A 13357-nucleotide genomic window follows, 5' to 3' on the forward strand; every position below is an offset into this window, starting at 1 on the left:
GCTCTCCGTGTCAGAGCTCTGTTTATACAATTAGCTTATGCAAACTGCAGCTTAAAGTCCGACGGCCCTCTCTCTAACCTGTGCAACTGCTGCCATGACGCTGCATGCGCACAAGAGATGAGCACTATCCGCTATTCCACATGTTTAAATTAGCATTCATAATTGAGAGTTTTCAAATATCTCATCTCTAGAGGCCCCCCCCCGCCCCCGTCACCTCTGCTGTTGTTGAAAAGGTTATTCCGAGACGGCGAAAACAAATACAGCGCAAGAACTGACGGCAGAGGTAATGGGATTCAGCAGAGGACAAGAATGCCAAAAATAGTACCAGATTGTTGTTTGAATATTGTTCTTTTGGAATATTGCTACTGAAATATAAAGTCAAAAGAATTCAAATGAATGGAAAGTATTTTGAAAAACATTTTGCTTTTAATTACTAATCAAATGAATCAGTTTCCAAAAATGACACATCAAAAGCAAGTGAACAAAAAAGAGAAACTTGATTATATTTCTAATTTCACTTTGACAATCCATGACAATGAAAACCTTCAGTCAATTAGTTGATTAATCTGTCAATAGAGACTTATTTTGGTGTGATTTTAAATGATTTGTATTCACACAGAACAGAAGACATTTTTAACTCGAAGTTTGGGAGTGTAATGTGAGTCTAATCAGGCATTTTACAGATAATACTGTTCTGTAAAAAACAAATATTGATAATTGATCTCATGGTCTTGTCCGTGCACTTTGGGTCAGATAATTGGTCTGATCATCAAGACACTTAATCGTTTGGAAACCTTTTGCCAACACGATTCGCCCCTTTTTAGTCTGCACTATAAATTATAAATCAGGACTATATAATTAGGTACTATTAAGTTGCAAATGAAAGCAATGTATATGTCATTCACTTCATGACCCCTCAGCCAGTCATGTGTGTGTGAACTAAGCGTATTCAGAGCGTCTCATGAGAGAAATGAATCACAGATCTGAGAAACTTTATATAATCACACAAATATGCGTTCGACTGAAAACCACACACAGACTTGTTTAAACACAACACGATTCTGGCCATTGGAATATCATCAATCACAGAGAATAAAGAAATGACTGTGGTTCAATACTGAAAACATTTACAAAGCGACCAACAAACACGCACCGGGCGTCACTGAAGGAGAGTTACAACATTTCGTGAAGAACAATGTTTTTGTAAATTGTGAAATGAGCCGTGTCCGTGATGAATTACAGAAATGTGGTGCAAGACTAAGCTTCATGAGAAAACGGTAAAATACGAGCAAGAAGCATTGCTCAATGTGACGATATCTTTCCCCGCAGACAAAATATACTCCCTTGGTTCTTCAAAATAATATTTGTCAAGAAGAAGCACTCAGCCGAACACATATAAATGCCCCTATATATCATACTTTTTGTGCTACTACTGTATGAATCATGTATATAATCTGATTTAAATTGTTACTCCCGTCAATTACAATTAAAAAGGTTGTGATAAAAAATGCAGAATAATAAATGCACTTCTTCTTTCACTGACAACCTGGAGCACTTTTCTAAAACATAAAATATATTTGGTCTATAATAAAGGTTAAGTTTGTTTAAGTAATAGTTTGAAATAATCGTGAATTCAATTATAAGCCAAATATCCGTGATTATAATTTGTTGCCATAACCGAGCAGCCCTACTATAACTACGACTATAAAGATATTTGAGTACCGGTTAAGGTATTTCTTGTAATTAAGTGAAATTAGGTTATACGGAAAATTACACCTGTTTTAATTACCACAGAATTAAAAAAAAAACTATTAAAGTATTTCAAAAACACAATTAAAGACAAGTCGGCTTTTTTACTTTCTAAAATTCACACCGCACTGTCAGCATTGATATTCAGATGGCGCTCTGAACTGTAGAAACGAGACATATTCAAATTACCCAGAGCTTCTCATTCAATTTACAAACCTTGTTATACCAAATGGAAAATTAAATTACATCTCACTTTTATTGCAAAAATCCAACAATAATCTGACATCGCATGCATTACGCCGCTTTAATCTAACTTTATTTTTGTCACCGTTCCCTATCACAAATGTAATTCATGCACTGAAGAAACACTATCTATTAAGCCTCATCATTACAGCCTGACATTGCTTATTATTACAAATAGTATGTTAATATTCTTGGAGAAAAGTGCGGGATTAACTTCTGTTCTGCTTCTGTCCTCTGGCCTTTTGTTTACAGGCTAATCTTCTTTACCACCTTTACTATAAATGCGATTACCACTTCACCAGAGATAATAAAAGCCTTTATCTCTGCTTCTTCCCCAAAAGCATGAATTAACCACAGCAGCCTCCAGGAACAAGCAGAGGGGAATACACACGAGTACATTTGAGTTCACAGGGCCCCCTGCTGGTGCACACTGGTCTCCCACTATTCACTCCAAACTCCAAACTCCATAAGGTCTTGTTGAATATACGCAACAGGTGTAGAAGAAGGGCTCGATTCATGTTTTAGTACGAACATAATATAGTTTAATTATGATGTATTAGCACAGGCACGCCGGGTCAATTGATTTAATAAAATGTTCTTTCAGTAAAGTTCAGCAGTCAAGAGCCAATTTCAGATATTAGATGTGAAGACCTCGGGTTGAATAGTGGTTATTAATAGCAAGGATGGAAAGAATATCTATAAAACGTGTGGGATACTTAAGTTTACAGGATTGTTTAAAGGAACACTAAAGGAAGTTGTCAAAAGTGGGAGCTTCTTTTCCCATTCAGGCTTGCACAAAATTGGTGGTGTAATATTGATTGGGAGTATAAATTGGCATATCTCTGGTAATTAGTAATGTAAGACAATAAAAAAAATAAAAAAAAAATAAAATAGGAACAAAAATCTGCCACACCCCTTTTAAAGTAACGCTCTTATAAGTAAGTTATAACAACCTAAAATATGGAGTGAATATTTCCAAATCTGCTTATTCTAACCCTTGATCAAACACTGTGTCTGACTTTCCGACAGAACGGAACATGCCTGGTGGAGAGGCGCGCGCGTCGTGGTTTGGCGCACACCGCTCGGACGTCTCTCCTCACCTGATATTTCCTGATGAGGTACATTTGTGAGGCTGAATCCTTTCGCGCTGTACGCTTGTCTCACGTCGCTACAGCTCCGCGCTTTGCCTTCACCAGCAGCAGCACCAGCAGCACCAGCGTATGACAGGAACACAACCGACACAGTGCATAAGGCGAGCTGCAGCCTCCACATCGCATACATCAGTCAAATCCTTGGTATAACGGGGAAAACGAGCTCCGTTCAATGTTGAGGGGGGAATAAAGCAAACCAAAAAAAAAAAAAAAAGAAATCCAAAGAAATCACTCCTCACTTTGGATAACGGTACGTCCACATCGCCAAACGCGGCTGGTGTAAGGTTCCCAGTGAAAACAGATGGAGAGTCCCAGTTATTCCCGTGTGTGATGGTGGTGGTGGTGGTGGTGGTGGAGTGTGAGTGCAGATAACTTCTCCTCCGGCTGCCCTGCGTGTTTGTGGCGGCGGCGCAAGAGGAGGCAGGACGCAACGCGGAGACACACTGCGCGCAAACGAGCAGAGCGCACCAGCAGCAGCACCAGCAGCATCAGCAGCACCAGCAGCACCAGCAGCAGCAGCAGCAGCACAAGGGCAGGGCAAAACATGGACTGGAGTGCGGAGGGAGGAGGGCGCGCGCGCTGCACCGGAGGGTCTCTCTCTGGATGCTCCGTGCGCACGAGAGGAGGAGAGGAGACACATGTTGAGGACAGAGAGAGAAACCGTTGAAACATGTTGTGGTCAAAGCTGAATTAAAGCTGAGCCGTGCATTTAGGTGGCCCAAGGTTGTAATGTGATGAAGCGGATCAGATAAACTCACTATGTTGGATATTCAATATAGGCTTTGGTCGTGATGTAACCAAGGAGCAGTCTGAGTGCAAACAAGTCGCACTGTCGCTCTGCTACGCTTGCATTTTGAGATGTTTTTATAGCTTTTTGTGATAAAGGAAAGATGTGATGTATCAAGTTGTTTCCACCTGTTGTCCCTGGGCAGGCTGATGTTAAAGTTCATGAATCAAACATTCCAGGAAAAAGTACATTGGGCAAGGCAAGGGAAGTTTATTTGTAGAGCACAATTTGTAAAGGCAATTTAAATGACAAGATCACCACTACATTGACAAAACCACCAAAAAAAACCCACATCTCATTCACATGAAAGCAGCATAAAATTGCTTTTCGCATCAATCAAGCGGTTCACTTTTTTTCAGAACATGGGAGAAAGGTTGTTGTTGTTGTTATTAAGAAGCCCTTTACAAAAAAGTAGTATTGTATGTGTATGTTTATTTGGATCACAAGTTGTGCTGAAAGGGACCAAACGTCTGTAACACGTGAGCTACGCAACAAGCATCTTAAAGTCAGGATGAGGCAACATCAGTCTAATGTAAGACATGGAAAACAACAAGAAACCAATGCAATTTGTTTTTTACTGTCATTTTACAGCATCTTTTCCTGTTCTGTAAAGTACTTCGAATGACCTTGTGGATGAATAGTGCTCTACAAATAAACTTGTCTTGCCTTAGTTAAGTTCAAAAGGTGTGTTAAGGACAAGGAAACTGGAGCGACTTATGCACAGTTTTGTTTTATGAGGCAACAAGACACGCCACTAAAAATCAAACTTGTTTACTTATCAACAACGTAGTTCGTATATCATCGTAAACCCCAAAATTGTTCAACCTTGGTGTACCAAACATGTGAAATGTTTAAATAGGGCAAAATGTGCTTTTCTGAATGATGACACTGGTAATACATTGTACATTATTGTGCTGTTTACAGTGGAGCATGGACAGGGAGAACAGCGTAATGCAAAGTATAAAAGCACAGAGAGCACATCACTGAGCCAAACACTGACTGACAAATCAAATGTCGAGGTGTTTATTCATTGCTCTTATGTTTTCTTCTGTTCGAGACTGATACATAATAAATGTTGTTCTAAGTGTCTATGGTTTGCGTCTATCAAAGCGGCTCCGTCTCCCACATCGTTTGTAATGTTTGACAAGTCCAGGAGGATCTGCAAGACAAATGGTATCGTTCTAATATATTTACACTAAGCATAAGGCTAAGCGTGGACGGATCTGATATGAATCCCAAAGAAAATGTTTGCAAAATGACTGAAGAGGAACAAATTATCACAGCAGGCGTTGCGCAGTCAGAGGATATTACTCCCCAGTGTCAAATCTGGACCTAATCGCTGTACTATAAGACACACTCTCATTAAATGAAATGGAAAATGTAATTAATTTTCCACAACGTAATTCTTCTACACCGATTTTCTTTTTTTTTGTAAGACCAAGTTCTAGTCTATTAAAATTGAGCACAAAATGAAATATTTGGTCATTTTGCCACATGCTTAAGTTTTGATTAATATTATATGCATTGTTGCAAGTTAACTTTGTTCATTAAATCAGATATTTATGGCTGTGGTGTCAGCCGCTGAGTCAGATAATGTGTGCTGGTGTCAAGTATTAATGGTGTTTTTTTGTCCCAATCCCGGATAAACAGATAATGTTATTTTTCAACAGTAAAAAACTCAAAATAAAAGAGACATTTTTCTAATAGTTGTGTTACATCTTACATTCCACTGCCTTTCAACATGTCTGATCTACTCAATGCAAGACTCAATTATCCAATTATCCAACCACTGTATTGCAGTTAAGCAGGCCATTGTCTGTCAGCCATGAAGAGTCCAAGATCAAATGTGTTTCCCCGTTGGCCAATGGTTTCAGCTTCACTGTGCTGTAATAGCCCTATACTCAGCTAATAAGCCCTTGCTAATGAGGCTTGGAGATGATGGCCAGAAGGTGATCCTGTTAGCCGATCGATAGCAGCTCCTCGTGGAGTTATCATCATCATGACTCACACTCCTCATCTGACCACAGGGAAGGATAGTGGGGCAACACTTAGCAACATACTAGACATGTGCTATTATTCAAGTTGCAGGTTCTAATAGGATAGTGGAGTTTTATGTTTACCCTGATTTGGTCAATAACAAAGTGGCAGCTGGATCTATTTATAGATTGTCCGATTGATTAGTGTAAGAATGGATGAAGACAAATGAGCCCATGCTGTGATAAGATTGAAGGAAAGGAGCAGCCATGTGCAGAAGTCAGAAGGTTTTAAAAACCTTAAAGGTGGAATGGACAATTTTTTTCAGCAAATTCTTTATCATATTTCCTCGTGGCGTGGATAAATCATTTGTCCTGCCACGTATCAATCATAAAACGCACCTATCGCTCACCTGCAGCCGCGTGCGGTTCGTACCCACGTTTCCGCGTGCCTAAGCGCATGGATCTATCATAATATAGTTCCCTCAGTGTACGGGGCAAAATGAAGACGGAGAAAGACAGTTCAAGCTGACGCAGAAGAAGACGGAAGTCAACGGGAGACGAGAGATGTGATGCGCTCCGTTGCGCTAATAAACAAACGCACGTGTGTGTTGTATCGGTCCGCACGGGGGAGTGCGCATGCGCACTTCCGCCTGAGTTCTCAAATCGCCGAAAAATCGTCCATTGCACCTTTAATCAAGGAAATTAATGCAGGACAAAAAAAATCTGGACTCATTGGATTTTTTTAGTTCATGCTCATGGTATCTCACAGTGATAGAGGAATCAAGGGTTACAAGTTAAATTTTATTCACTCTTGAAATGTGTAAAGTATGTACATTAATTAAAAGTATACACAATCAGGTCACAGTTTATACAGACTCCAGCCTGAACATTTTTCTTCAGAAATGAGAGCAGCTGTATTGTCTTGCTGTTGCCTAGAAAACCTTGAATCAACTTTGAGGTCACAAATCATGAGCGCCAGCTCTGACAAATAATGGTCTGTGTTGGAAAGCACTTAACCAATAAGAAAAGCACTTTCCAAACAACACCACACAGTGATGGGCAGTGAGTTATGGAGGGAGTGTTAAAACACCACGCGGAAAAGCAGGTCAGGAAGTCCGACCTCAAATTACATTAAAATGAACAACTCTGCATCTTTGAGCTATGAATCCAACCAACATAAGCCCCAAGAATTTGCTAAACACTTTTGGAATCAATCCCAACAAGAAAGACATCAAGAAAATAACTTACCTGGCAAGACATTTCAATTGTAATTACCAATACTAAGGAGAATTAAAGACATATTGACACACTTATATGATTGTTTGATTATTATTTGACAGCAAACGGATGAGACAATCTATTAGATTTCACAACTGTTAATAACCGTCTTTGAAACTTGACCATAAATAACAAATTGTTTCTTGGCTTTACAAAGCCTCACCAGACCTTTCTAATTACAAACATATTTCAGCACCATGGACAGCATCCTCTGGTTAGGCTTGCCAGCAAAACACACTATATAATATGTACTACATATTTGTCCCAGTTATTTAATATCAACATTGAAATCAACAAATTAACACTAATAACTTATTTCTGCATCTGATACTTAGTTAGAAGGTCAGATGTATCTTTCTCTATTAAGTACTAATATTCAAGTCATATATTCAAATATATGTGTGGTCTCAGGTTCAAACCTCCACAAACAAAAACAACATAATTTATTCTTGCTCCTTATTAAAGATAAGCAGCTGCAACATGTGCCAGGAAGATGCAATACTCCTGCAACACATTTCTTCCGCTCAACTCTGACTAAACTTGAAATGTTTGCACGATCTCGAAGGCGGTGCATGTGATGTCGTTAGTGGTGTGTAAGTTATACTGAGGCAGATGAGGAATACGGTCACTTTGTTCACATTAGCACGGAAGCCAATGCATAATTCCTTTAAAAACAAATGTATTACTAGAATTGTATATACATAAGGTGGATTCATGAAAAATTTGTGAAAAATTACATGGCATGGTCTAAAATGAAAATACTGTGTCCTATTCCTGTTACATAATATAACTATTATAAGTGTTTAATTTTGTACTAGCCACAACATTTAGTTGTAGTGGACAGTGGCTGGACAGTCTCTGAAGCAATAATCCAGGATACATGAAGCTAATATGATTTGCTGCACTGTCTGGTCCATCTCCTAGTGATTAGTGTGGATATTTACCTATAAATCATCATTTCATATTTGGGGGGGTAAACTTTGTATAGTGGTGGCTTAGGGAATCTTCTCTAAAGTAAAAAAAAAATATTCTGATAATTTATGTAATATTAGGTCATTTTTAAATAAGACTTCAATTGTCATTCCATTTGGGGTCGTCACTCCACATGTGTTTCTTCGTACACAAAAAAAGTATATATAAATAGATAATGAAATCATTTAAATAAATAAATACAAATATTATGACTTTTCTAACATGGTACATACAATCATTGCATAATAATGAGTGCAGAGGCTGGATGCGACACAAATCATCAGATTAGCTCTTGACTGAACACAAGTCAATACGCTGAAGAATTAATGGATTGTTGCAGGATTCCTTTGAACGCTAAATAAATAGCTTCTAATTGCTAATCAGCTGGGTGCATCACACACACACACACACACACACACACACACCCTCTTCAGTTCAGACAGGGTTCTGCATTATATCCGTATGAAAGGAGGAGCAAACTGCATTGAAATGAACACACTCTAGATGTTTGCAGTAACTCTGTCAGACGTGAGACGATCCATTAGGGGCAGTAATGACTCAAACATAATATGACTCTAGAGTAGTTCTATCCTTCTGGACACCGTCTTCCAATACTTCATCCCCTCACCAGCAGCACCCCCACCCGCTGATGGAGTATTTTGTTGTGATGTTGTGTATTGTAGTTTTGTTGTTGTTGTTGTTGTTGTTGCCTTTTTTTTTCATTTTTGCTAAGGTTAATTTTAGTTCAAAAATCCCAAAAAATGACCAAAAATCCACCAAAAATCTCTAGCCACGCCCTTACACTTTCTACCCCCCACCATACCCTGGCTGTTTGCCCTCGTGTTTTGTCTGGGTGAGTAAATATCTGTATACATCCCATGTACATGTATTTCTATGTTTTAAAGTTGTTTTTGATTAGTTGAGTAGTTTTTTAATAATGAAAAGGGTAGTTCTATAGACTTAACTACAGATACTTCTGACTGTAAATAACCCGTTTGTATTTGTGCTCGTCCCGTCAGACAGATATTTAGGGCAGTGAGTCATCTCCCTTTCAGAGGAACCGAAGAAGCTATTTGTGTGGCAAGTGTTCACTCAAAAACCCTTTGTCCAGTTGGCAAAATGTGATTTTCTTTTGCTATTACAGTATCTTGTTAAAACATTAACCCTAAGTTTAAACAGCATCATCCAAGCTTGTGCTAGAAAACCAACATATTTTGGGAAACTGCCAGTTCACAAAATTATGTAATATTTTGCAGATAATTTAGCTCACTTTTATTACCTTACTTTGAACACTTTTTGGGTAATAAAATAACTCAGGGAATAGGGCTGGATGATGAATAAGCAGCTTTATTTCCAACCCTCTTAGGAAAACAAATCTTAAGATGCACACGCAGGGTAATGATTCCTCATGTGCAACAACAATCGATATCAAACCCGCTGGCTCAAATGTTAAATCACAGTGTGCCCAGTCCTTAATCATTCTCACACAACATGGAAAAGGTCATGTCAGTCCTCTGCTGACAGCCTTGATTTCGATTAGCAACTCAGACCTGCACTGTTGTATGCAGTAAACCTGTTCACATACATATATGCTCTTAGAAAAGGTTAGCGGTAAGTGGTTTTCCTCCCAATGCTTTGGCTTTGGTCTCATAATAATCTGATATTCCAGAAAACATGATCGCCCATTTGTTTACGAGTGTTATATCAGTGCAAATACTGCTGTCTCACCACCAATTCTCTGTATCATACATAATTCAAACGAGTCCACTGTGGTTCTTTTCAGCTTTCAAATGGTTTAGCTAATTGTTAATGTTTGTAGGCTTTTTAGTTTGGGACCATTAATGAAAGATATGAAAGAATGAAAGATACTTATAAGAAGGTTTTCACGTTGAAACTGGCTTCACACAGTAGAGTTATACTTTACTTTTTTGAAGGGAAATATTTAAAGGAACACTAACTTGTCTAATTGAGGATCTGCCAGCTGCTTGTCTCCATGGGGATGTTATAGCTTTGCCTATGTTTCTCAGCATGGCATTAAATGTACCTATCACCATCGAGACAGCAAATCACAGGCCAGATCTGTAGCGAGGAGACCCAGCACAAACAAAACATGTATTACAAGGTATTTTCGGTGTACCAGTAATTAAGGCAGACGATATATAACATCACTAAACTATTCTACTTTTAAATTACTCACACTATTAATCCACTTTGTAACTACAAGGACAAACTTGTACATTATACAACCTTAACCCACGTCGTGAGACCAGTCAGAAGCACACTTTTCTTCCCGACGTGTCTGTTGTTTTGTGCTGGAGTTTTTCATCAAACGGATGTTTCTATAGGTCGACTCTCAAGGCTGTCTACATCTGAAGGACACTCTGTTCATGCTCTTCCACCTCAGAAATAAAACATACAATTCAACTTCAAATCTGATCATGAAGCAGCAGTAATTACTTGCTTTTACAGAAACTAGAGTATCATAATACCTCAATATTTGAAGAGCTGATGTATATTTTTAACAATACCAACTGAGAGAAAATACTGCATTGGAAGACAACTAAAACAGAACAGAAATGTTCTCAAACCTTTTACATCAATCACTACCTAAGAAAATATTTAGCCTTTCAAGCACCACCAGATCTAAAGCTGAACTAACTGAACTATACTAGATCTAAATTAGAGCCAAACCAGGTCGAAAACATGACTACACTATTGTTATACAAAAGAGGACATAGATGTGGATAAAACAGACTTTAAATTGAACAGATAAGTACCACAGTTTGAGAACCAATCGAATAGACCAAGGAAGCCCAAACTTTTTTCTCAGCCAATTAAATACATATGAGGACCAAGCCTAATTTTGTGTTTCATTTAAAACGTTTATTTACAAAGAGATGGTGATCAGATTGTCTTTTCTTAACATGTTTTCAGGGGAATAGACTTGATGTGGTCTCCTTTACAATTACTGACAATCTTTTCAGCACACAATGTAATCAAATAGATACATATAATACAAGTTTTTCAATATGGTCTTGTGTACTTCTCACACATGGGTAAAACTATAACACCGCACAAATGTCATCTTTATTGTCAAATTCTGTCAAATATCTTGCAATCCAACTTTATAAAACAGAAGAGTTGGGGATGAAAGGAGATGAAGTTGATATGATAAAATGTGACTGTCAAAGAGTCTTTGGGGCAGAGGTGTATTGTAGCTGACAGCTCGTCAACATAAGTGACAAGTGTTCACACATGAGTTTGAGACTAACTGCACTTCTATAAGCAGGAAACCTCACCTTTTGTCATGATGATTTCAGTTAGATTTTCCAGTACAACTCACATAAATAATAGAGGAAAAAATGATGATAAGATGCAGCGTGAGGCAGGACCCCTACATACGCTGGTGACCTTTACCTAAAGAACAGCATTAAAATGCAGAAGCTTGCGGTGTCTGCACTGTTAATCTTTATGGCAGACACATAGTTGCTTTTGTGTTTGATAACAGATGAAAATAATGTTGCAGAAAAAAGGATTCGCTCAATCAACGGCATGAATAATAGATAAGTGCAGGCATAGAAAGGCACTCAAACCCAGTTCAGCTCGGTTGTTTGATTTTGTCTTTTGACAAACAGACTCTCCATATGGCTCTAGCTCTATTTGTAAATGTACAGGTCATAATTCTTTGTAACAAAGAAAATAAACGTGTCTTTTAATATTACATGATTTGACTATATCCTCAAGTGAAGTCAAGATACATCCCTATAATGACAACATGAAAGAAGGTTGTTTGAATTATTTGCAAATTTATTAAAAGCACATGTAATCACAGCCTTTGCTCAATACTTTGAGCTCTAATTACAGCCTTTAGTCTTTTTGCTACATGTTTGGCACACCTTTTTATTGGCACCTGTTCTTCTTTGCACAACCTCCCGACACCAATAAGTTTGGTTGGTGAACGTCCCCAGAGATATTCAGTTCAAGTCTGACCTCTGGGCCACTCAAGGACATTCACAGAGTTGTCCTGTAGCCACTCCTTTGTTATCCTGACTCTGATTAGGCACGTTGTCTTTTTGGATGAAGATGAACCTTCACCTCAGTCTGAGGTCCAGAGCGCTCTGGAGCAGGTTTTCATCAAGGATGTCTCTGTAACTGCTGCATTCATCTTTCTGTTGATCCTGACTAGTCTCCCAGGTCCTGCCACTGAAAACATCCTCTGAGCACGATGCGATGCTGCCACCACCATGCTTCACCGTAGGAATGGTACTGGCCAGGTGATGAGCTTTTCACAAACTCTAGGTGGACTGTCATGTGCCTTTTACTGAAGAGTGACTTCCATCTGGCCATTCTACCAGACAGGGCTGAAGTGCTGCAGAGATGGTTGTTCTTCTGGAATGTTCTCTTCTCTCCACAGAGACATGCTGGTGATCTGTCAGAATGACCATCAGGTTTTTGGTCACCTCCCTGACTAAGGCCCTTCTCCCTCGATTGCTCAGTTTGGCCCAGCTCAGGGAAGAGTCTTGGTGGTTCCAATTTTTTTCCCATTTCAATTACGGAAGATGGAGGCCACTGTGCTCAGAGGAAAATGCAATGCTGCAGAACTGTGTTTTGATACAATCCTGTCTAAGAGGTCCACAGACAATTCCTTGGACTTCATGGCTTGTGACTTCACTGGTAACTGTGGGACCTTCTGTAGACAGGTGTGAGCTGTTCAAAGTCACGTCCAAACAACTGAATTGACCACAGATGGACTTCAACCAAGTTGTAGAAGCATCTCAAGGATGAACAGTGAAAAAACAATGTGCCTGAGCTCAATTTGTGTCATACAAACAGTGTGAAAACATACTGTATGTACAAATGCTTTCTTTGAGCTTTCTTTGCAAGTTATGAAAGAATAATGGGGTATAGTTTGTAGAATTTTAAGGCAAATAATGAATTTAATCCATTTTCATTCCATAGAGTGGTTATATAAACGATTTATTCCAATATTTCTAGTAAGTATAACTTTCTGCTGTCGATGTGTTGTATGTAATATGCAGTCATTTGTCTGTTCAGCAGTCTCACAGATAAAATGTGCTTTCTGAAATGCTACCTTTTATAGACTCAGCAGCCTGTATTATCTCCCAGTGAAAACTTACCTCGATGCAACACGGCAAAACCAGAGTTATTCATCATAAAATGATTTTCTGTCTGTACATTTA

At 38.7% G+C, this 13357-nt stretch overlaps 1 protein-coding gene across 2 annotated transcripts in view; it reads right to left on the bottom strand.

The window, feature by feature from the left end:
- gpc6a (glypican 6a) overlaps window positions 1-3287 on the bottom strand; it is a 172922-nt gene extending 169635 nt beyond the window's left edge. For both annotated transcript variants that reach the window (XM_072465324.1, XM_072465325.1), the window contains exon 1: window positions 3093-3287. In XM_072465324.1, the coding sequence (XP_072321425.1) occupies window positions 3093-3273 (181 nt within the window). In that variant the 5' untranslated portion in view covers window positions 3274-3287. The remainder of the gene's footprint in view (window positions 1-3092) is intronic.
- Window positions 3288-13357: the final 10070 nt, after the last annotated feature.

The sequence above is a fragment of the Eucyclogobius newberryi genome, unplaced genomic scaffold, assembly GCF_026437365.1.
Source record: "Eucyclogobius newberryi isolate DKJ021-1_F unplaced genomic scaffold, fEucNew1.0.hap1 SCAF_5, whole genome shotgun sequence".
In the NCBI taxonomy this organism is placed as follows: domain Eukaryota; kingdom Metazoa; phylum Chordata; class Actinopteri; order Gobiiformes; family Gobiidae; genus Eucyclogobius; species Eucyclogobius newberryi.